Consider the following 26,366-nt stretch of genomic DNA (forward strand, 5'->3'; position numbering starts at 1 on the left):
GTGGGTTGCCCTGAAGGTACATGGTTACATATACAAACACCTGCAGATTTGCAGCATAAACTAGATCATCAAAATGATGTAGACTTATAATAAAATAGGAAGCGTTTTCTTTTAACTAAGATCATTTCAGTGACCTTGCTTATACAATGTCCCCACGAGTCAGTCACATAAGCATAAATAAAGGGTTGGGTGAAATTCAAGGCAGAAACTTCTGAAGGGGATTTTTCATGAAAAAGATAGTTCTGCTCTTACATTAGAGCTCTAAAAGGCCTCAGTACAGGGTCCCTGCCAAGTGTTATCAACCTGAAGACCTCCCAGTCCAGCAGTCACTGACATTCCTGGGACAGCAAGGGAAGTTATGGGTGCCATTACATGTTCCATCCTTAGAATTGGGCCCAAGTCAAACACTTCAATTTCAAAAATTACAGAGTAAAAGTACAAGAAACACATTTGCCATTAACAGTCATACATATCTTTCCTTAATACAATCACCTGACAGAGTCACAAGACGAGCATAAAGTGCAAGGAACTGCATATTAGTTACATTCTTGCTTTATTACAGTGACTCAATTATCCACAGACTATAAAAAACCCAGTCTTTCAAATAAAAAGAAGGAACAGGATTATTTAAGGTGCTCTGAGGTGATGGTATAAAACAATTTAGAGATATATATGAACACCGAAGACATCAAGTCTTTCTGGTGATGTGTTTAAAAAAAGAGAATTTCTTGATTAAAGGGGAAGCATCATGAAGATGGTTTAGCCTCAGCCCTTACACAATGCAAGTCATAAGCTTTTCTGGTCACCAGCCCATCATTTGACATTAATTTTGCTTATCTTCCTGTATTACTGCATCAGACCAGTAAGAATCTGTACAGTACCTTCCTATGACAAGCAGAATATCTCTGTGTTTAATGCCACACACAAATCCAAACTAGTGCTGAAAGCATAAGAGATTTTCTGTTATGGATAAACATACTGGACTTCATTATACAAATTCACAATCAGGATTTAATGTGCTCGCTGAGCAGGAGATCCTACCCAATCTTATATGAAGCACAGAAAGAACTGACAATAGGTTAACATCAAGCCCTGTTCACATATGGAGACTTACTAGAGGTTTGTTCGCATGGCTGGGGGAGAAGGTCCTTTTATATTTACAAACTTAGTATTTGCATTGGTGTTCAGAAGTACTCACCATATTAGATCAGTGAATCCTTTGTGCTGGTGCATGCTGGGAGAGGAGCTGTTTAACATGGAAAGGATGCACTCCAAGTAAAGAAGCTGAAGTTGCCGATTGTCACTGGCAAAAAGATGCCATTCACATCATATTAAAACAATGATTATTTAATTTTCTACAATAACTATATTAGTTCACTTGAAAATTACACCATACATTACAGCATTTGATTTATATTGCTTCTTTCTATCCATCTATAATGGTGTGATCACCATCATACCATTTATTTTGTACTGACCACATGCACTGATCTGCTACTTAAAAAAAAAATCCCAGTGAAAAAAAGAGGAAGAATAAAACAGAAGTAATTACTCAAATTCAATCTAAACTTGAGAAGGCAGGAATCCTTAAACAGAGGAAAAGGAGACAACAGAAGATTTTGGGCTTGGATAGTTTCTTCAGACAATCTGAAGCACATTTAGGCTGCTCTCTTCTGGTTATTTTTTCCTCTTTTCTTGGTGACAACCACAATTGTCAGAAGTCAATGTCTACAGGCAGAAAGTTGCATGGTAACATGACTGCCTTTCAGGGCCTTGCCAGTAACTCTGTCAGAACCATAAACATAAAGGAAGCTCCATGAGAAAGAATACTAAAAAAGCTGTGGATGCCTGGAACTGATACACTTCTTACAATGTGTTAATGCAGACCATCATCATCTTACAGTTGACACTTGCATGGTCATGCACAGGGCATCCCTGCACTCTTGATTTTATTTTCTCAAATGTTGACACTGATTAAATAATGATAAGTAAGGCACTCTTCCCTTTCAAATCTTGCTGTAATTAGAGACACTTGTGGGAGGAAAGTCTATAGAAAAACTGCACACAGATGTCTGTGCTATTTCTGGCTCTGTAAGTTCCTGAAAATTGTAGAGCATATAACACTCTATTACTGCCCATAACAACCACATTTTAAAGTTATGCACATGCATTTCCAAGTAAGTAGAATGTATGATATTCCTACATTTAAGGAATTCTTTGATAATGCAAATTACTTCCATTGGATAAATGCTGCCTTTCTGAGAAGGACATATTAATTCGTTCTCAATGTAGTTTCTGTTAGATCTTTCCATGGCTCTTGTTGTTCTTTCCATGGCAGTTGCTTCCAGCAAGAAAACTTCTCCATTGATAAGTATTTCACTGCTGTATGGAAGTTACTTACAGGTTAGACTTACTAGAAGTTTTTAAAGCTGAACAGTGCACAAAGAAGGCAGATTAGCTCCTCATTTCAAGCAAGGACTAAATGAATGCATCATGAGCAAAACTTCCTCTAGTAAACACTTTGTTTAACCATGGCTTTGCTCTCTAATTCCAGAACTACAACAGTACAATCACATGTATCAATGAAACTCTCAAACTCCAGGTAATAAATTGAAATTATGAACTGAAATAACTTACTTTATGACAGCCTGGAGCTTCTCACAGAGCACAGTGAGGACAGATACAACATCATCACAAAGAGACTCCACCGAAGTACCTCCAAAAAGGACAAAGATTAGAGGCATTACATATGAGCAAATGGATTACAACCTCAATTCACTGCATAGACTTCCAGAGCTGGTCAGAGATTCTAAACAAGGAGCAAGGTTACAAAAATTCATAGAGAAGATGCAATAGGAAAAGTCCTAAATTAGCAAGTGATCTCCACAAAATGCAAAAGTAGCAGTTATTAAATCTGGAGAGAGCATTGATTGCTTACATGCATTTACAGAAGATTATCTGAAATCCAATTCAGATAATAAAATAAGTATACAATTAAATAATAAAAAAGACTCCAGTATTTCTACGTGGCAGCCAATTTCTGTATCTCTCCCTGCACTTTGTCTCTCCTACACAGCTTCTGGTGTCTGACCAGGTTATGATCTTAAAAGAAGATGCTTGTGCTCTTCAAAGATTTTAGCCTCCATTCATACAAGTTCTGCAGAAATCCTGTGAGAAGGTCAAAAACAGGGATTATTTTTATCTATCAGAGAAGATGTTGAAAGTTAAGCCAGAATGGGAGTAGAAAAACATTCTCTTGTAAAATAATTATTTGGCAAGCATAAGCACACCTTCAGTAGTGATGTGCTTCCAAAAGTGGCCATTATAAAAACAGCATCTTTGGTCTGAAATAGAGTAACACAATCATTTACAGATTCTATATCCTACTCCATGAATCTGTTTCAATTTAGGAAGTAAAGCCACTTACTAAAACTTTCTCCAGAATACAAATTCCTTAATTACAGATGTTAGCATCTTGAAACAATAATTTATTACAATGTTGAATGCAATGCCGTTACCATGGTCCAAATGAAGACAGATCTGAAAATACCAGGAGCTAACAGGGCTGTCTCAGTTCTTACCACAGGCAACAGAGAGAATATCAAGCTATGGAGAAGGTACGAAAACCTGAAGGTGAAATTCCCACGACATCAAACAGCACTGTGTTTATGAAAGGAAAGTTAAGAATAAAAAAGCTGGAGTGTAAGGAGTCACTAAAAAATGTTACAAGTACCTTGACTCTTGAATTTTTGCAGGGTGTCATGGTTTTCAATCGTCTGTTGAGGAAAGACAAAGGTAGTGTAATTGGTGCAAGGAGTAGAAAAACACCATAGAAGCAATACTTCAACAGCAGAGCTTTCTTTCGTGTCCTCTACCTGTTCTGGCTTTTTGTTTGTTAGGGTTTTTTTAAGTGAAGCTTTTGCAAAATGTTTTTGAAATGTTTTTAAAATTCCTTAAGATCTGTTCAACAGTCATTTAGATTAAAGGAACTCACATCTCATTGAGCTGAACAAGAATTTCTAACTTCTTAAGGGATTTCCTATCCCTAAAACAACTTAGTAATAACTCGGTATGTAAGTTACATTGAAAATAACTGAGAGGAAATCATAGTTTCACAAAGTACTTAGAAACCAAAGTCAATCGAGTATTTGAGAGTTTAGAACATTGGCATTGTTAAGGTTACAGTACCAACAGAATTAATGGCAGTCAGGAAATGGAAATGACCTCTTACATCACGTGGTTCAGCTGTGGTATAGGATTTTTCCTATTAAGTGCACAAAGGGGTCAAGCCAAATTCTTCTCTCAAGCATCAAAAACAAACTGTCAGGAATTAAATGCATCTCTCATATGCTTTTACCTAGTCCTTAGCTAAGAACTAACAAAACTGAAGACACAAAAACTAACAAAATTTGCAGACCCAAACTGAAATTTCAAAACTACCGGTTGTATTTGTTTGTTTGGGGTTTTTGGTAAATATTTTGGCTAGTAAAAATGAACCTACTTAGTACAAACAGAAGGTAAGTTTACCTAAACTGAGTAATTCTGTTCTGCAGTTGCTCAGTGAGATAAAAGCTGAGTCTCCTAATCCAAAATAGAAGGGATCATCTTAACCCAAAACAGATGTAAGGAAAATAACAACTATAGTTCTTAAAATTTCCTAATACACAGAAACTGACTTTTACAAATAGTACTTTTTTGACAATATGATATTATAGAAAGCAGGACAAACGAATGTAAAAAGTCAATGTAATACGTGTACCCAGAATATTTACAGTTTCACTGAAAATGTGCTGGGATTTCATTCAAAGAGCTCTCATGGATTCTAATAATGCAATAAAGAGAATTACTTTTGTTTTGCTAACAGCTAAGCAAAGAATTTCACGAGCTTAAAATTATCTTCTATAAAAAAAAGTATAAGAAAAACCTTAGTTACACTTTCCTTTAGTTGAGAATTTGTTTTCTTTATGTAAATATTTGTCATGCAAAAACTTTTAGCAGAAGGATCTTAGGAAAACAAGCAAAGAAAACAAAAGAATGGAAAAGGCCAAGGCAGCCTGACATCAGAACAAAGCCTCTTTTGTTTAATGGAAGGGAACAAAAAATAAAAATTAAAAAAAAAAAAATCAGCCAACCAAAGGAGCTGACAATGTAAGAGCTGAGTTTCCCATAGACTGCTCTGAGGCAGGCATGGTCGGAGCCCAAAAAAAGCTTTTAAACAGGATTAATTGCGGAAGTGTCAAATAAAAGCCGTAAGGCACAACAAGCCAGTACAACACACTGCATTCAGAGAAACAAAAAGGTATGCAGCCATGGACATGGAACCATTTGTTGATGCCAGAAGGCTCACCATGTTTTCTTGCTTTTGTCGTAACTGTAAAGTCAAGTCACTCAACATTTGGCTGAGGGTTGCCCGCACAGCGGTGTTAATGCTCCGCTGGTGACAGCTAGATACATATGTCTCAATGCAAACCTGATGAGGAAACAAGATAGTAGCACAAAGATATGAACTGTAACACATTTTAGGAGGTATTGATACCAAGGTCTCTTGCATGCAGATAGTCAGCCTTCCTTACTGTTGCTTTATTAGGACATTATAAGTTTTCAGCAGAATGGAATACCAAGTAAGTAGCATCTAGAAGCAGCATGCAATTCATCAGTCTCACAGCTGCAAGAATGGTAGGGCAAAACTGGCAAAGTCTCCTTCTGTCAAATACAAGTGATTTTGGCACTTGTCTTGCTCTGTAGATAATTCATTAAATGCAGATTTGATTGTTCATTTCTTGATACTTCCTTGTAACCAACCCTCTGCAAGTTTATGTCTGCAATGTAAATATCCTCCAATTTTTCAAGTTTTCTTGAATACAAACTATAGCTTCAGTGATTCAAGACATCACACATGAAAGCTCTTGCCTTATTTTCCCTTTCTCAACTAAGCAGAGAGAGAGAGCATCCCAGAGGTTTTCAAGTGTATGTATGTTGCTCGTTATCTCATGCAAGAAACACCATGCATATGACAACCTGAGACTGATTATCTTCTTTGACAACACAGTAGAATGGATTAGTTGTATGCATCTGCAGGATATAAGGGACCAAACTGACGGCACGTCTCATTGCCCTTTTTTGAGGTTCTAAGATCGCCCCAAATATATAAAGGATTTTATTTAGTTTGAGGTCAGTGATGAAGATGGTCTTCTAAGTTAAAAGAAGGCCTGGACCAACTCTGCCCATCATTCAGCTATCACCTGAACTCCAGTGGACAAAAAAAAAACCTAAAAGCCTGTTAACCATGTACAGCCCTTCGCAGAGGCCAAACCATTCCAGTGCTGCTGAGATCATTCTTTCAAGCTGTAAGTTTTCTTCTAGAGTACCTGAATTAATTGATGAAATACCATTCTTAAAGGTAGGCTGACTTTCTGGAAAGAGCATGGTTGATATCTCCTCCTTCTCTCCCCTCCCCATGCAAGCTAGTAAGCAACCATACTGTCCACCTGAGCTCCAATCTTACAGAAGGTCTGTGTTCTAAATGGCTGTGCAAGATACCTTTTGAAAAGCCATTGATGAAGAAGCATCAGTAAAAATGCGAGAGCTCAGGGCTCCAAAGAGGTGTGTAATGGACATTTTGATCATTTCATGCATTCGGGGACTTCCAGCTCTATGGCATGCAAAACACAACTAAGGGCAAAACACAGAAGGGTTAGCTAATGAAACACAACAGATTCAAACAAAACAAACCACCAAAAGGTACATGGGAGTAACAAATATACACGTAAAAACAAGAAAACATGAACTAAATTTTCTTGCAGGTGTCTAGGCAAGCATGGGAAGGTGCCCAGGGGAAGATTTAGTCTATTTTTAATACTATTAATCTATATTCAATACTATTAATACTTAAGCACAAATTATAGCACTCTTCATGTTGGATGCTTTCTTAATTTGAACCTGATAAGGTTCAGAAAGATTTGGAATGCCATTATTTTGACACGTGAATTGCAAATGATCCGGCAGTGCAAAATGGCCAGACTGTAGCTTTGTTTTTCAGAGATAGTCCTCAGAGAGTTCTATCAGTAACAAAGGCAGCACCTTTCCAATTCTGCAGTGGCTCCACTTTGCTACAGAGTACAGGCTAGGAAAAGGAACTAAGGGACTGACTTGGAAAAAAAATGTCAAATAGCTTGGGCACTGGAACAGAAAGCTCCTTTCTGCCACCTTTCCCTTAGAGCAAGTCAGAAGGTTAACCAAATGCTGAACGGAGAAATTCTTTTCTGTCTCCTACTGCTTATGCATTGCAGAATTCAGATACAAAGGTGCAGTGATTCCAGCTGTTAAAGTCTTTGCCTTACCTAAAACCTGGGCAGGAAGAAGCATGTATGTGCCTTGTAGGGTTTGCTATTTAGAATGATCTAGGTATTCACTGAGGCAGTATTTTCCCTAGGAGTGTGGGGAAAATAACTGTACCTCCAAACACTCCAAATAGAAACATGTACACTCTGTATTACAGCTTGTTCCAATTCACTGAAGGAAAAGAGTTTTGTTTACTTTGCTGGCACATCTCATCTGCCTGCTGTTGAGCTCTTGTTCACCATAACAGAAAAGAACCATCACCGTGCTAATTTGTATCAGTACAAAACCTATGGTTTTTAAGAGCCAGGATAGCCTTTGGGAATGAAGGTGAAGTGCAGCTACCAAGAACAGCAGTGTTTAATATCTTATCTATGAGAGACAACTGCCATTTTCCAGGATGCTTTTTATGCATAACAGTCCTGTTATTATCCAAATTTCCACAGAGAACAGAAAATACGACTTCTGATACAGCTTATAGCACACAGAACATGACTGATTGACTGTTTTCCCCCAGACTAAGGCAGTGCTCCTAAAGATTGAAATCTGAAGGGTTTAGAGTCATCAAATATTTTTCCCAGAAAGTACTTCGTTTAAACTAGAGTTCTTTGCCTACAGCAAAGAGATGCACTAAGCTGAATTCATTAAATTTTGCCTTGCATATTAGAAAGTCCACTGAGAAAAACTGCAGTAGGGGAAACAATCTGTTTTCTTTGGTTTGGGACACTGACATCTGCAGCATCTGCAGGTGGGGCTTACAATGATCTCCAAAAATAGGTATACCATACAGTCTCACCCAGCACAAGGAGAAACCAAAGCTGTGTTAATCTGGAATGATGACTACCTTTTTGTATCATGTATATGCCATATACATGAAATGTGGACTTTTAATGCCCATTTGTTACAAAATAGAAGCTGTTTTCTTCAGTTCCTGGTTATCTCTATAGCCCCATTCTCAGCTTCCAGTAAAACAATTCAAGGTCAATTTTATTCTTACACTTGAAAGTTCTGTAATATCCAGGTAAATTGAGCTACTTTCACATGGGATTTTTCTTTTTTTTTACAAAAGTCCCACCCAAAATAACAAAAACCTGAGAAGGAACAAGTCTCTATATGTCTACAAACACCTGGAGTATAGGACATGTATATAATCTTTACACTTTTTCATGGCCATTTCCTCTGCCCATACCATGGTAACAATCTAATTTTATAACACGTTCCACACACAACAGTGTGTGCTGCACAGAAGGATTAAGTGTTCCTGTGCCTCTTCTCTAACCTGAACAAACAACTCTGTGGCTTGCTACAAAATGTACTAAAAATATCACCCACCTATAAAGGCTTACTTAATATACCCGCAGGTATGTTTTTCTACAACCAAAGATCCTATACAATTTAATTCCGACTAAAATCTAATGGAATAAAGGGAGTACAGTGACTACTAGCACACTTGCTTAAATATTTTACTTGGATGTATTAGGAAAAAGATACACACAAGGCTAACAAGGCACACTGAGGCACTTCTGCTAACATGAGGCACTATGGCTTATACACCCCTCTTGAGGAAAAACATTAGTTTTAGACTTGCAGCAGGTAAGAAATCAGCACAGTGTTGTTTTATAAAGAAAAAAAAGCAAAGTAAAGTAAAAATGAGTAGTAAATGTGCAACACTGTAATATACAATTATCGGTCCATTTCCAAAAGTGCCTTCCCATGCAAGCCCATCAAACCTGCCCAACTTGCAACTATTTCTTCACACTAGAAATGGTAGTTAAGTTTTGGACTAGTTCAATTCCAGGTTATGTAAGAAAGGTAGCAGGGAAAAGTTAAGTGACACAAGCCATGGTATGACAGAGGCACTTACCTCAGCAATCTTCAGCACTGAACTCCCATTCAGTTCAAATGTAGAGGTATATGTTATACAGAGCAGGACCTTGCAACAAAAGAGAGGGAGGAAGGAAAAAAATTAAGTTTCACTGGTTATTGCCTCCCTTTCCCACCCATGTGCTTTTAGCCACAGCTCCTTCCAATTTTTAGAGCAGGCATCAGAAGCTTCTTAGCACCATGTGTTACTGGGATAGAGGAGATCCAGCTGAGATGCTGCATCTGTTGGCCCCAGAGGTACCACTCAGTGCATTACTTCTTACTGTCTCCTACATATGACCACCAAAGAAAGACAATCCAGTGATCAACTCTGGCCTTGGACTCCATAGTCAGAATCCATTTATATTTTAACCACAAGCTTTGAATTATTTATAATCAGTCCTTTAATTTATTTCTATTAGTATAACAAAGGAAGAAGGAAAAATGCCTACAATAAAAGTTATTACTTAAGAGGCACAGATAGATAGGTATTATGTGAGACAAGCCACTAATTACTGCCTGACATGAAGATTTCCCAGCATAGGACATTTCCAGTAAGTGTATTACATTCATTTGATAATGAGCATCTAAAAAACAATTCATATGTCCCAATGAATGAGGGGAGGTTTGTCCTGTCTTGAACTCAGCAGGAGAAATTAGAACTATAAGCCCCATCTAACACCTTACTTCGAAGACAAGGAGAGTGAGAATGTGATATCATCTACCACGTCTAGTGGGGCAAAGTGGCGAGAGTTGCTGTCCAATGCCTTTAGTGTCTGGAGATGTCCTCCCTGTCTCCCTTCCTCCTTTTCAATCCCTCCTGCCTCACAGAAAGCTACTGTTCTCTCTCCTTCAAAGTGTAAAATTTCCTCAGTACCAGAATTTATGTTTTGCTTGGTCTGAAATAGTATGAGTGGGATAAGTGTACCAGCAAATACCAATCACATTAACATTAATGCTTTGTTCCCTACAACTTCTCAGCCCCTAAGAACTACTGTCCTCTGCTTCACAAGGAAATAAGGGGCATCAGATAAGTTAGCATTACTGACTTAGCTACAAGCAAAGTACAGAAGAGCCTGTCCATGGATGAGTGGGACATGTTCCTGGAAAAGGACATAAATAACCTTCTCTGCATTTTGAGAGTCAGACTGAAAAGTTTCTACACACTGAAATGCACAACACCTTTACAAATATTTTTCTCATCAAAAACCCCCATATTTCACTACAGGATGTCACATGCTACTCCAAGGTTGTTCGGGTTTTTTTGTTTGTTTGCTTCATTTTGTAAATAAAATACCAATCAGGAGGTTGATCTTATTACTACAGAAGATGATTTTACTATAAAAAGTGTTCCCAGGAAACCACTGCGTAACGGCAATTTTACAGCTGTCAGTTTGTGTTATCTTTTATGAAAGACTCTCAGTCTTTCATAAAAATAAGCCAAATAGTGTGGATAAATACTAGAGGTAATGGCAATAAAAAAGGGCATGCTACTCTTCAGAAGTACAACAGTCCTGCACTAGAAACTCTTTTTTAGATATTTAGCATTTACCTATAGAGGAAAGCAAACTTTCTCAGCCAAGTTTCTTCTCCATGGTTTCTCTTTTCTTTGAAATGGACAAAATGGATTTTCTCATCTTAAAAGTGTTACACAGCCTACCTCAGTATTACAAGGAGAGATACGAGCTACAGAGCACTTGAACTTGCCAGAGAAATAAACCTAATTCTAACTATAAACAATTAAGAATGCTGTGCTTTGTATTTCTTGATATGAGCTCCACAAATTTCTCTGCAATCCATAGCATTTACCAGTACATGGACAAGTGCCAGTGAGAAGAAACTGTGATAACATCTTTTCCTCTCAACAGAGCAAATTCTACAGAATAACAGAAAAGTAAATGGTCAATTACAATAACTCTCACTAATTTCATTTGGTTAATAAGTACTTCAGTTATAAGGGCTGTTATTTTCATCTGCTGCTCAGTATGTACCTGCAAAATTTAAAACTCAAAAGCCAAACAATTTTGTTCAGCATTAACTGGATTCTAAGCTACTGGTCTGCCTCACAGTCAGCTGTTGGGCCTCACTTTCTCAGCTGTTAATTAACCTGAAATTTTCTAAGAGCTGTGAGAGCAAAACAGCTGGCTAAAAAATATATTCATTACTTAAGGAAAAAACTGTGATTTATACTCTCCAGACACTGCTGTGTAAAACACAGGTTTTAGAACACAGTTCAGAAACCCAGAGACAGACAACTCTCACCTCTCACTGACAAATCTCTTCTTATCATGCTAAGAGCCGCGATGGACAGCCAGGCGTATGACTAATCTTATCCAGTGGTTTGTGTGTCCTGAATTTCCCTACTTGTAAGACCTCATTTGCTTCAAGGGATTTTCTCCTCTCTTGTCCCATCTTGGCTTTGTAGAGTGTGCTGTTATCTAATGCTTTTCAGAGATCAAAACCTGGAAGTCAATATATTACACTACATGGCAGTACATAAGTTTAGGCATTCTTTTAAGCCCTTGCTCTTCCAAATCTCTTCTTCCCCTCCTTTTTATTTATTTTTTTTAATTTTATTTCCCTCCTTTAGAGTGCTGAATTATGAAAAGTTAGCGCACACACACACACATATATATATATATGCCAAAAACCTGCAAGTAACTGGTGAATGGTCAGATATCAAGTGCAGTGAGGAAGTGATGATCAAATCCTTGCTATGAAACAAAAGGGAAATTCAGCAAAAAGACTACTAAGTTTTGATTGCTACTTTTTGTAGAAAAAGTAGATCTGGGAACCTATTAGCTAGAGAAAGGGCATATGATCTGATGTAATCAAATGACAGAAGCAAGGGTTATGAGCCAGTATATTCTTAGCTTGCTCCACTGCTATGGTCTTCCCTCACAAGTCATTTGAGAGTTGTGAAACACAGTCTCTGAGCAACATACAAAACTGCTCTCACTATGATTCTCATCAGCACTGCTGCAAGGCTCATTTACAGTCTTGGCAATGATCCAGACACTTAACTTGCATGTTTTCCCATTTATGTGGAACAAACAGGAAGACAGCAGGCTTCTCTTTTAAATTACAGGATGAAAAATGGGATTAAAACCAATCAAACAAAACCAAACTTAATCACTCAAATCCACTAAAAACACAGAGTCTCCAGACAGTATATCCCATAGGCTGCTTAACTACTCATGACATTAACTCAAACAGTCTGTATTTAAAAAAAATAAAGAAAAGAAAGATAGGCTTTCTTGGGCAATGACATTTTGGTTTTGACACCACTTGTAGGGAAAGCAAAAACAAAACTACAAAGCAATTCCTAGTAACTACAAAGCAATTCCAGTGCAAAACAAAATTGAAAATCAGCTTTTACTGATTGGTATGGACTGTAAACCACATTTTGTTCCTTTTTCTTTTTTTTATTAAAGAAGGAATTTATATGACTGTAGAGATAGTTTCAAAGTCACATAACCCCCAGGATTTTTTACTTGGCTTGCATTATCTTGCAAATGCCTGGATGAGATCATATTTCCATAAATGGCTTATCCATAATGAAAGTATTTATTTTAATTACTTTTGAAGCTCTGACTGTCATGGAACAAGAAATATAATTCCTACTCCCTGGAGTCCCAGGGTATCAACTATAGTATAAAAGCATATGCATTGGTAATTTTCAGAACAAGTAGAAACAAAACAAAAAAACCCTGCTTCTGATGCCACAGTGAAGGTCAATTGGCACAAAAGTATAGGATTTGAATTGCAATGTAATTAAACTGACATGACAATGTCTATCCATCCTGTACCACGTGCTCTAGGATGACCCTGCTTGAGCAGGGACATTGGACCAGATGACCCACCAGATGACTTCCAACCTGAACCATTCTGTGATTCTGTGTGATCCCGTATTTTAAGAGAGATTAACTGCTCAAGGCCAGGTTGGACAGGGCTTTGAGCAACCTGGTCTAGTGGGTGGTGTCCCTGCCCATGGCAGGGCCATTGGAACAAGACAAGCTTTAAAGTCCCTTACAATCTAAACCATTCTGATTCTATGATCTCTTGAAAAGGGAAAAAGAGGGAATGTTTTTAGATTCTAAGGCTGTTAAGCATTTCTAGCCAAATTCCCCAAGTGCTTTGCACTTACTTGTAGTATAAAGCAACTCTTGCATTGAAGACCTTATGGTAGAGGCACGTCAAATAACCACTGTGTGGTACAGAAGAAAGTAAGTAGTATCCCCAAGAAAGAGAGAAAAGGTAGAAAGCTTTAAAATTTAAAAACAAAACAATTTTGCAGCCACCTCTAATCCCTTTGTGGGATTCATAATAGAAGCCTTTCCTAATTTGCTTTACTTGCAGGTTTGTAAACTTGGATGCAATATGTGGTGGGATGATTGTCAAATCCTGCCCCCTTAGAGGAAAAACTATGACAGAAGACAAGGCAGGACTACTATCTCAGCAGTATGACATTTAAAGCAGTCATCCAGTATTTCTGCAAAACAGTTTGGATGGGAGATGTCCTCCTATTGTCAGAATAACTGAAAATGTGCTCATGTTGCACTCTTCGGCCTTGAAGGAAAACAAGGGCAGGAGAAACCAATTTATTAATGATGTCATTGTACACTGTGTCACCGTGTATCCCTGTACAAAACAGCAGATTTTAATTATAAAGAGAGAGTGTGTCTCCTACGAATTAGTAAACCCATAAATGCTGCTCAGCATTATGAATGCATCAAGGCTTCAGACATAAAGACTGTATTTGGTACAGGAGCACCTCACATATTATCAGTAGTGACAAGTAGAATGCTCTGAGAAGACAATGCCCATTTAGTTCACTGGACTAAAACAGAACTGCTGCTGAACACTGTTTATGGTGGTATGAAACCAAGTGAAACTCCTGCTTATGTAGTACAGTTGTAGAAGGGAAAGAAATTATTTAAGGCTTAATCGATGCTTCAGAGTTTTTCACAATACTCTGACAAGGAGCTTACATCTTTAGAATTATAGTAATTAAAGGCAGGGAAAAATTAAAGAAAAAGGCTGACTAGCAGCACTAGGATGACATTTCCCCCTTACAGTCTATTTAGGTATACTGCATTACTTTCTAAATTAGAATATAACAACTTGAGTAAAACAAAACTGAAAAAGGACAAATACAAAACTGAAAAATACCAACAAAAAGTTTAAAGAGTTCCTCAGTAAAAATGAAGTTATTATAATAAAATCATGCATAATGCATATTATAATAATAAAAATGCATCTGTTATCAATTTTATTCAGAAGTATGTCAACACATAGATGTAAATAAACACAGAGCTGTCAAGGAAAAAAAGACCGGGTATATCTGCTGCGTGGAAAATTCTGACATTTATTTCTGACAACAAGAGAATGGTTTGGGGAAGGAGAGAGGGAAGACAACTCCCTTGCCCTCAGATACATGGAAGGTCCCACCACGTATCAGGGAGATGTTCTGTATGACACTGTATGTTAGAACAGCTGATTTAAATTTACTGTTTCAAGTCACTAGATTAATTGGCGAGAAGTTAGCTTGAAGACAACCTAAGAAGTGGGGTCACACAGGCTGTCTGGTCAGTCAGAGGATTTCACCCTATCCCAGATCATATCCCAATCTGATTGAGGAAATTGATATTAAGAAGCCAGATAAGGTGGTTTTGTGGTTGCCACACCAACCACGATACCACATGAAGTTTCCGTATCTTTCTCCTCTCTCACAAAAGACACACGTGAGGAGCTCCAGGAAAGAGGACTCAAGGAGCTGGCTGGCAGTGTCAGAACAGCTTATTAGGACACAAGTTCTCTCCTCAGCTCCCCCAGGACCAGACAGCATTAACTGCTATAGTGTCAGTGGCCCTCATAATGGGAAGCTCATAAGCAGAGAAGCTCTAATCTAGGTGCATCTGTGTACAGGTGTGGCACATCTAGATGTGTATAATACAAACATAATATATGTGTATAATTGCACACAAAAGCTACGGCAAGTGACCATTCAATGCCACTGTTGTGTGGACAATCTGGCTGGCAGAACTTGGCATTGTCACCATTAATGTCTGGCAGCAGGGAAAAGATTAAAAGGCAATATATGAAAGTTAAAGGGTTTCTGTATTTGGGTTTGTGAATATACAACATCTTTCCAATTAATTTTCATAGTGGTTAACTGATCTCCAGGTTCTTGGTATGTGTCTAAGATTAAAGGAAGTCTGTAAGAACTTGTATTTCCACTCTGGACAGGTGTGAAATTACACTTTCCAGAGCTAGGGACTTGCTACATTTTGTGCTGATGCCAACAGTTTTGATTATACTACACCAGTTCTGACGTGACAGAATGAGCACCTTCTCTATCTGAAAACACCTTCATAACCTCATAGCACTGAGACAGCTAAAAGTTTTGCATCGGAATTTCTTCAGGCAAGAAACTAAGCCTACTTATCTACCCTGCAAATCTTTCAAGAGACATGACCAGCCCTCTGTTTAGATTTTTAAAGCTACACATCTGTCCAAACCCAGAGAGGTTGTTCAGGAATATGAATTCAAGTACAGAAAGGTACTGAGAAAAAGCTGGATCCTGGAGAGAGGCTTGATTTTTGAGACACTGCATTCACTACTGACTGGCTTAGGCAGTTCTCATCCAGTATTCTTTTGCTCACATTCAGGCCATAACCACTGTCATTCTTTTGCAACCCTTAAGGAGAAAGCTCAACTATTTAACTCAAGACTGGTTACTGCTACAATGGCCAGGCACCTAAGAACCAAGGGAGTTCTTTAATCACAGAACTAGGCATTTATCATAGTTCTAATTAACTTGGGAAAGGATGAGCTTATCTTGAAGCACACAAGGTAGGTCACTTAATCAATTAGATTTAACCTGGTTACTTATAACTAAGCACATGAATAAAATAACTTTTAAAAATAACCAGAAAAAAATGAGAGAAGCAAACTCCAGAGAATCTGGGTTTGTAGCTGGCCCACATTTCAATAATTTAATTTATGAAAAGGCAAAGCACTAAGAACTCTATCTAGCATTCCTCAGCAGGACTGGTCTTAGAAAAGGATCTTATTTTCATGACATTGTGCAAGTCTTTACAGAATCCCCTCTTTAACAGAGCCAGTGCTAACACATCTCTGAATTATGGACTGGAAAAAAAATCAGTTATTGCTTATAACACCTCATACGAGGCACCACTATTACAAGAACTAAAGTACATTCAGGTGAAACTTTGTTCTACAAATCTTCAGCATTTTTTTTTCTCTCATTAATACAGATTTTAAACCAGTTCAGGATTAAAGTATGCAATTAAAGTTGCATAATGGTTTTCATTTTTTACTTTATTTAAAACATAGCCCATCTCTGCTTAGAACATGACTGGACTAAAATTTATATTGCAAGTAATGTTGAAAAACGTTTGCATTAATGCAGTGCATAAAATACACTGAGAGGATAAAATGGTCTCTTATTCCAAAATTCTGTATTAACTAAAATACATAGATTTACAGCAAGTATCAACAATTGGATTGCTGATTCCCATCCTGATAATAACAGTCTCTCTTCCCCATTTCCATTGAGCAGCTATATTTTTACTGCTGCACCAATGAATTTTTGTTTTTAATGGGCAGAGAAATCAACTGTCTTTACTCCCATATAAAACTATTATACATGTCATGCCTCAAAGGGAACATAGTTTATGTATACCTTTAAATCCAAATTGTTTCACAGTCCATTTTCCTCCTCCACTTGATTTTACAGTTCAGGACAAAGCAGAACAGTTGCAAATTATATGCTACTAAGCATAACCAAACTGTATGGGAAAGGATACATATCATAAATATTAACCTTAAAACAATGAGAACATATATATCTGTGAGAGTTTATTACAGTGATCACCTCATTTACAAGTAATAAAGAAAAAGGTGTAGAGTATAATCATCCAAAAAGGCTGGGATTTTGCAGTTGCATTCTGCCAACATTCTGGATCAAACAGTTTGGAACAACTTTTCAAATATGTAAGTTATTATTTGTGATGGAAGGCAAAAGACCAGCTCAACAGCAAAAAAGTTTCTGACAAGTTTCTGAAAAAGTTAACCATAAGTTAACTTCATAAGTTTTGCTTGGTTGCTCAAGCACAATCCAACTTAATTCAATATTTGCATCGGATCAGGACTACCTCCCTGAACCTGTAACAACATGGATGTGCAGAACCTAAAACAGGTCAACTATAATTGTTTAAAAAACTAAGATAAAAACCAAACCAAAAAACAAGACAAAATCCACCAAAACAAACAAACAAAACCCTTTTCTACAACTCCTTGCAGATCTTCAATAATGACCTTTTCAAGTTACTAATTTGACAGCATAACTGGGGCCCTATCAATTAGTTACTACAGAAAATAAATCAATAAAAACTAGGATATGACTCTTAGCACCTTGCATCTTTAAGCCATTGTGGCAGCAATCTTGGAAAGAACAACTGCTAACACTCAATCTAAAGACAGTCTGTTCTTACACAAACTAAGTTTTACCACAGAACTCTAATTCAGATTTCAGTTCTGAATATACCTGAAATGAAAACTGAAATCGCAAAAAGAGCTATCAACTATTATTACTGGAGAGTTCCCAAATGCTGTATTAATGGATCAGAGGCAAAGATAAAAGATTGTCTTGACACAGCAGATTTAACAAGGATTATTAAACCTCATTCATAGATTAAAAAAACTTCTGGCTGACTCCTCACTGAAAGCCTACAGAAGAAAAATCATTAAAATTTTGCCCATCAGCAAAAAGTATACCTAATCCACTAACAAATGCAGTTTGGAGTCACTGGGAATAAACTAACCTTTACTAAATGAAATAGCTGTTCACCATGGAAAATAAATAAATAATCAGAACTAGAAAAGTCTTCTCTCTCTCAAGTCACTCTGGAAGATTATTTTTTGGTTTCAAAACAATCCCCAAGTCTATTCAAAAGCCACCACAAGTAAAGTAGCCGCAACTCAACTGTGTGAAGTCTTCTCAGAGGTAATACGAAACAAAGCTCGCAAGCTCCACTGACAGAAACATTGTATATATTCATAACATGTCCAGCATATCATAACCCCATTAATAAGAATAGTGAAATAAAGAAATATTTGAAAACCCACCAAATCAGAACACTGGAGTTTCTTTCACAAAAGGTCATTATTCTCTTTCATGCTTGAAAATGTCAGTCTTGCAAGTGGTAAATTTCTTGGGAAATCTGGGCAAACAGAACTGACATGCACTGAATTACATTACAAAGTTTTATCTGGGACTGAAGAAAACAAAAGGATACAGTAGAAAGGGAAAATTTACATGACTAATCATGCCTTTTTCTTAAGAACTATCTGTTTACTGATAGTTCCCATTACATTACACTGTGGCTGGTTTATCTGGAGAACTTATTTCTGTGTGAGGACTCATCTACTAATTTGCAATTATTCATTAAACTTGTTTTTGTTGTTATTTGAGAATAATGTTCTCACAGATAGAAAGGTATGGCATTATTAAGAAGGTTGTCAACTGATATTTGAAAAGGACCATAACATTAGTGAGAAAAAAAGAAAAAAAAGAAGAAAAAAACCCCAAACAAACAGTCCCTGTTGTTTTGGATTCCTTCCGTACTATCTATTTCCTTCATATTTGATTTCATCTTCTTCGCTGCCACAGTTATGTTCAAAGCTGAATACCATTTTTCCAGGAGCCTTTCCAGAAGGAAATGCATTTTAGGGTCAAGGCTACTGATGAAAAGTCACCAAAAAAAAAAATCAAAGTGAGAAAGAAAAAAAAAATCACAGAATTGTTGAGGCTGGGAGGGGCTGCAATGCAGAGACTCAGCTATAGACTAGTTTCCTAGTTTCCTTTTCCACTGCTGATCTGACAATATCTGATAGTGCTTTTGCCAATACCAAATGTGTTCCTGCAAGCAAAGGTCTAATAGCATGAAGCAGAAGTACTTCAGCTATTTTAAAAACATCTGAAACCAGAATTTAAAAGCATCAAGCCAGGGCAAAAAAAAAAAAAAATCAGGATTCCCTGAATCCACAGCCAAACCCAAATGCATGATACTAATCCTCAATTTAGAAATTGTCCCCTTTCTTCTGCAGAGTATCTATTTGCTTGTTAGTCTAGTGCTTAAGGTCAACAAAAGGTCCACACTCATCAACATGAGATACAACCTTGCAATTCACTCAATTATAACATGGCACCATGTCACACAACAAAATTCTTCCCACTTCTGGGCCAGCCATATTGCATGACCGTGCTCATCTAATGAAAGTTTTAAATTACTGCTCCCCTGATTTTTTCTATACATCTGTAACTGTATACATAAAGCACTGAGTCACTTTGGTATCTCACTGATAAAACACTGAATTTGATTAGTGATCAATATATCTCTTCCCCCATGAATATTATAAAGAAAATATACAAGTATTTAGATTATTCTGTTTGAAACTGCAGTTAAGCTATTGATGTATTACAAGAAGAACATCGAGCAAGGTACTGTATGATTGTGTGATTTTCCCTTCCACTGATACAGCCAGTTGAGTATAGTAAAAACACAAACTGGTAAAACATATAGTAGAAGCCTTTTCAGTCTGACAGCAAAGTATCATGGCAACAGCAGAGGAGAATACTGAACTGGCCTTGTGTCAGATACACTGTTCACTCTGGTCACACCTTCTGGATTTTCTGGTTTCTCAGTATCTTGTCATATACATTAAAGCACCAAAATAACCTCAGTTTATCCCCCAGTCTGAAAATACTAATAAATCTCTGCCATAAAACACATCAGAGGTACAGAGAAAACACACGTGGCATAGAATACACACACCATATGGTCATTGAGGTATTATAAAGAAATATCTGGCTCAGCAGTTAAATAACATGTAAGTCTGAATGCAAAATTTATATACACCAGACAGTTTGCTCTGGAATGTGGCAAATCAAATCCAGTTAGTACACCTGTACTTGTTATAGGTGCCTATTCATGTCAAAGAGAAACCATAGCCTTTCCCTCTTCCTCACTGAAAAGACCACTCCCTTCTTTTGGGCATAAAAGTGCTGTAGACACAGTGCTTAGTAATCATAAGGGTGTCCTACAAGAAAGAAAACAAACAAGGATGTCAAGAGTATCATTTCTACTCTGGAAATCCAAGGAGGGAATTTCCCCACATAATCACTCTGTATGAAACCCCTATGAAAAAGGTGCAATCCACAACTGGTATTCAGAAGAACTAGAGATACTGACAGCAGTCTCTAACCTGGAATTTAGTTTAATATTTGTTTATTACAAAAAGTAAAATTCCAATTTACATCGAAGTTTATAAAAATGATAATAGGTACCTCACCTAACACAGTGGAGAGAGATATTGTGAGAGGGAAAGGCTTTGAGTTCTTCTTAACAATTGCATTTGGGTAGCTGCCCAGGATGCACTCCAGCACAGTCCCCAGCCCTGGCCCTTAAGTCTGAACACTGTCGGCATGCTGGTTTTGTGATCCTGCAATCTGGGAATCTGCTGAGCATGCCATGACACTCACACTTAAAAATAAAGAGAATTTGGTACCTAGCCATAAATCAGTCAGTGCCCTTCCACTTTTACAACAGTGGCTTAAACTGTTTGCTTTTTTCAGTGCCAGAAGAGGTCCAGCTAGCACACCTCTCCATTTATTTACAACAACCATTACAATTACTCTATTCCATTGCTGTCTAATGCTGGCCATCTATAATAATATTTATCAGGTTCCAAAAGTGTGTCAAGCAAGGCAACTAACCGCCCTTACACCTCTCCTGTGTTCTCCCTTCCACTGCCAATTCCAGCTTGCAGCAATCTGAATATAAAAAGCTTTACAGAATGCTCTCTTCAGCCAATCAAAGCCTTTCACACCTCCATCTGTAATACAGGTGGGTGACAACAAACCATTAAAATAAATATTCAAAACATTTGTTCTGGATAGTATTTGAAGTGTGACTTTCTGGTGTACTTTTACTGGGAACAACAGGAGATATTCTGGATAGGATTGAAAAAAAATCCCTAAACACACACATTTAAGTGATTTAGAAGCTTATCTACCAGCAACTTGCAGTAAACTACTCCTGCACATCTACTTTCACATTGATTTTGCATGACTAGTCTTCTGTGTAATTTCTGATGGTTACACTCTTAATACCTGTGAAATTGGTACAACTGTGCAGCAAGTCGCAAAGAACCAGGCCAGTATCACAGCTGATCCAGTTTCACACAAACTTGCTCACACTCAGGAGTGTCTAATATCTATCTGCACTAGATAAAGATACATTTAATCTCCTCCAGATGGAATTACACAGTCTGATGTACAATCATATGCTGCCTTGAGGACACATTTTAGCAGATCCAGGGATATTAACACATTGCTGAGGCCAGCTGCTAGAAAACTCCCCAAAGGCTTTAGCCATTCACCAGGCCTGCATTAGCTACAACATTTTCAAGTGTTGCAATGGCATCTGTAACCTTCAGGTTATAACATAAAGAGATGTCCCTTGATTTGACTTTCAGGCAAGGCTCAAATCCAAGGTCTCTGAGTTTTAATTGTCCTGATTACAATATGTTTAGTCCTCTGCTCTCTTGAAATATTTAAGTCAGTGGAATTTTACTTTGTTCTCAGGATGTAAAGTTATAGCCTGATTTTACCATACATGCATTTCACTGTGCTTTTAGCCAGAAAACATTTGTACATCAAGATTTCACTCAGTGAAATTATGATCCCTTCTCTCTTTTAAAGTTTTGAAGGTTTCTTGATTCTTTTTTATTTTGGCTTCTCACATATCAAAACAACTTGAGAAGATATATTCTCGTAACTGTAGCAAAATACAGTGCTCACATTCCTAGTGTAGGGGTAATTTCTGACAGATGTATGCCAGGACTTTCAAATAAACAGTGTGCATGCAGATACTCAATCTGCAACACTCAAGAATGTAAAAAAAGCAACTTGCAAAAAATTACTGCATAGCAAGAGAGACCTGTTGGTTCAGTATTGCTAATTCTTAACTCTTCCCCTTTCCTACTTTAGAGACAAAAGAGGCAGGAAAGAGGCATACTGGGTTAGGAATGTAGATCTGGGTGTCACAGTTAAACCTGTACATGGGCAGAAGCCTGCTCCATAAAACAGGTAAGAGTCTACTAAAATACTACTTCCTTTTCTCTGCTGCTAGGTTCACCCTTCTGCATGTTATGACACTGGGCATATTCCACCCAGGTAGTCACCTCTAGTGCTAAAGAGTAGAACTATTACAGAGCAGTTTCAGAATGGATATGTTCATTAGAATAAAAATACCACATGCAAGAAACAAAATAGCTAGTCTATGTACTTAAAAGTACAGGATGGTCAAGGACTAGAACCAAATATATCAACAGGTTCTAGGTATAATAATAATATATTGGCCAGTCTTTGCGAGCGAAGATCCAGGGAAGGTCTTTCCACCTTCCAGCCTGCGCATTGGATTTTTTAGGTGAGACACAGTGTGCGCGGAACTGAGCCCACCCTTTAATCCTAAGGTTCATCTGCCGGGGCCAAGCGAGCTTGGACGGTGGCAGCGAGGTCCTTAGGACGTAGGTGGGTTGCCTTTAAGGGCTAACGAGCCCCACCTGCCCGGGAGTGGCCCTGACCAGGAATCGAACCTGGGTCTCCACGGTGATAGCGCCGTGCCCTTACCACTAGACCACCAGGGGCTCCCTAGTTCTAGGTATAATGAACATGCAAAAAGGACCACCAGGTTCATTCCAAAATGGTTTCAACTAGCAATCAGCTACAGCAAACAAACCTTGCAGTACAAAGTTTACATCCAAACATCAGAGAACTGTCCACCATTATCTTGCTTCACACAAATCCTACCATAATTGGAAGTCATTTTTTTATTACAGTACTGGCAAATCATACAACCAATCCAATGACAGAGCAAGGAAATTTGACATCACCTCCAATCCAAAACAATACCTCCTGGCAGCTGAGCTTCCTAACGTGCATACAGGAGAATGCTAAAGCATTTCTAAAAATGGGAGTATTCACTGAGTTTACAAAACAATTATTTCCCTTATGTACTGGTCCAGTGACATTTTGGTGCTTAAACAAATTGTGCTTGATCATTAGCATTTTACAAAGAGAAAATATAGCTAACAAATTATAAAGCACCTATGCACACACAATAAAAATTACAAGCCTGCACAGCCCACCTCATGATCACTAAAGCTCAATAACAAACTTAAAAATCTACAAGTCTTTTATCTGTGTGCTCCCATGGAACAGATTGATTGTGCTGTTTCAGTTTGCTAAAACTGGAATCACCAGTGTACTGACCTTTAATATAAAGTATCTCCTATTTAATCAGGGAAACACAAATGAAGTAGAAATGAAACCATCCAACATCTGCCACCAGGAAGAAGGGAATCAAATACTGTCCTAAAATGAAGACTTCCAAGGCAACAGCTAATTTATTTGCTAACTCCAGCATTCATTCATGCAGCCTCTGTTGCAAGCACTAATGTGTGTGAAACACTAACCTTCATCACTTCAACTTGCAGGTCTTCATTGAGTGAAGGAGTCACTTTGACGGCATTCAGCATCTGATTAAGCAACTGTTTCTCATCTGAGTCTGTTTCCACGGATACAAACCTCTCATCAGACAGCAGCTTCTGCAGAGAGAAAATGGCAATGTACAGGCTGAGACAAAACTACCTCTGCCCAATTCTTCTGTAAACTACTGCAACTAACTTATTAGTGCTTGGTACTGCGGTTTTTTATGTAAAAATTTTTATGTAAAAATTTCAAATGGAGCAAATAACATAAAATGCAGAAATACAGCAAAACTGGGAGACATGCCATGAAGCCAGTGCGGGGGAGTCAACATCTTTTGAGTCAGCTGCCATTCTGGTATCATCTTTTCCCCATCCTACTTCATCAGTGTCCAGAAGAAAGTGGGCATCAGTAACTGATAAATCACTGCAAGTAATGCCCTCAGCAAAACATCTCAACATTTTAGAAGTGGGGAGAGAGTGGAACCTTTGCAGCCCCCCAAACCTAAAAACAACAAAAAGCCCCACTCAGGCTAGTATTCTGACATCAAACTAGTGCCATCAGATCCTCTGCCCAGCAGGTGACAGAGGCACTTCTTGTCTCAGTTGTTCCAATAGGGTACAGGGTGAAGCACAGTGAAGGTGGCACTTCTGATCACGGACAAGATGTGTTTTGCGTCATTCAGAAGTTGATTAATAATGGATACAATCAAGTTCTCAGAAGGAAGGGTACTGTGAGCAAGTGACTAACACAAACATACACAGGAGTGTGTTCAGTACAGACTGAATGAACTTCCGACTGAATATTTTAGGCTGATCAGATTTGCTTTGCCTGGAAAAAGCCAATATCTGAGCAACTATCAACATGGCCAGTGGTACTACTTCCTTGGAATTCTACTAGAAATGCTTCTTCTATTTAGTCTATAACCACCTTCACGGGTGCCTCTTATTAGTGGCAGGCATCCTGCAACAGACATACCTACTCAAGTTTTTTCCCAGTTCCCATCTTCTTAGAAACTCCCATGACAAAGCAAAACTACTTTGTCTTAGATCTCAGGAACACAACCTTGCTGTGTCCCAGTGCAGACTTTGCACAGCCACTTCACCCTGTACATTTTGCATGACTTTTGTACTGATGCTCCTTCTCACCTTCAACTCTGTAGCACATTTCACTGGTTCATTCCTTCTTACTTTCTATGCTTGCACTGGTTTTGGTTGGAATAGTTAATTTTCCTCATAGGAGCTCACAGAGTGCTGTTCTGGATATGTGACCAAAACCAGCATTGATCACATCCCCATGTTTTGCTATTGCTGAGCAGAGCTTAGACAGTATCAAGACCTTCTGTTTCTCAGACTGGCTGCCCAGGAAGTAGGCTGGGGGTGCAGAAGAGTTTGGCAGGGGATACAGCTGGGACAGCTGACCCCAACGTGACCAAAGGGATATTCCATACCATATGACACTGTGCTCAGCAACAACAGCTGGGGAAAGAAGGAGGAAGTGGAGAAGACAGGGACATTCAGAGTTATGGCATTGGTCTTACAAAGTAACTACAAGGCATGATGGAGCCCTGCTTTCCTGGAGATGGCTGAACACCTGCTGGTCCACGGGAAGAAGTGAATGAATTCCATATAGGTTTTTGCTTGTGCATGCAGCTTTGCATTAAACTAATTTTTTTAAACCTATTAAACTCCATCTTAGCTCACAAGTTCTCTCACTTTTCATCTTTCGTTTCTCTGTCCCATTCCCCTGCAAGGGAGAGAGTAAGTGACTGGGTTTGGAACTGTCAGCCATGATTAACCCAAAACAATGTTTTAAAGAATTTCCCATATATCAGTACATCAAGTGTTTTAGCACTGTACTGCCTGATGAGATTTAACTCAAACTGCAGTGAAAATAATGGGCTTTTCTATATAAAGAAGTATGTTTAGTTCAGCACAGGAGATATGGAGCTATTGGAGAGAGTCCAGGGAAGGGTTGCTAAGATGACAAAGAAACTGGAGCATCTCTCTTATGAGGAAAGGCTGAGAGCTTTAACTATTTATCCTGGAGAAGAGAAGGTTCAAAGAGGATGTAGTCTGCATATATAAATATCTGAAGAGGGGTTGCAAAGAGAACAGAATAGGATATTTTCAGTGGTGCCCAGTGACACGATAAGAAGCTATGGGTACAAACTAGAACACAGAAGGTTTCCCCCAAACATCAGGAAACAATAAAAATGAGGAAACTGTAAGGGTGATCGAGCACAGGTTGCTCAGGGAGGTTGTGGAGTCTCCATCCCTGGAGACATGCAAAAGCCATCTGGACACAAACTTGGGCAACAGTTCTAGATGACCCCATATGAGCAGCAGAATTGAACCAGATGACTTCCAGAGGTCCCTGCTAACTTCCACCATCCTGTGACCTACTTGGATAAATTTAAGTTGTACTTAATCTCATTTTTGTCTTTTATCCTACTTTTTAACGTACCTCTCTATCATCAGTTGTGTGGATTGCTTTTCTGCCCTTCATAAAACTTCAGGTATCATAAATGCAGATGAAGGACTGTATTCTTGCCTGGATAACCTATTTAGGCTTCAGAGGTAACATT

General features: G+C 38.2%; 1 protein-coding gene across 3 annotated transcripts in view; it reads right to left on the minus strand.

Annotated features, from left to right (window-relative positions):
• The window catches only part of ARFGEF3 (ARFGEF family member 3), an 88,315-nt gene that overhangs the window by 45,786 nt on the left and 16,163 nt on the right, over positions 1-26,366 (minus strand). For 2 of the 3 annotated variants that reach the window (XM_050314401.1, XM_050314402.1), the window contains exons 4-9: positions 23,767-23,898; positions 9,203-9,271; positions 5,348-5,470; positions 3,734-3,776; positions 2,638-2,716; positions 1,199-1,303 (exon numbers count right to left, since the gene is read on the minus strand). In XM_050314401.1, coding sequence (XP_050170358.1) covers positions 1,199-1,303; positions 2,638-2,716; positions 3,734-3,776; positions 5,348-5,470; positions 9,203-9,271; positions 23,767-23,898 — 551 coding nt within the window. The remainder of the gene's footprint in view (positions 1-1,198; positions 1,304-2,637; positions 2,717-3,733; positions 3,777-5,347; positions 5,471-9,202; positions 9,272-23,766; positions 23,899-26,366) is intronic. The other variant, XM_050314403.1, reaches the window with a different exon arrangement.

Source organism: Myiozetetes cayanensis, unplaced genomic scaffold, assembly GCF_022539395.1.
Source record: "Myiozetetes cayanensis isolate MyiCay16 unplaced genomic scaffold, myiCay2020 scf2-11, whole genome shotgun sequence".
Classification (NCBI taxonomy): Eukaryota; Metazoa; Chordata; class Aves; order Passeriformes; family Tyrannidae; genus Myiozetetes; species Myiozetetes cayanensis.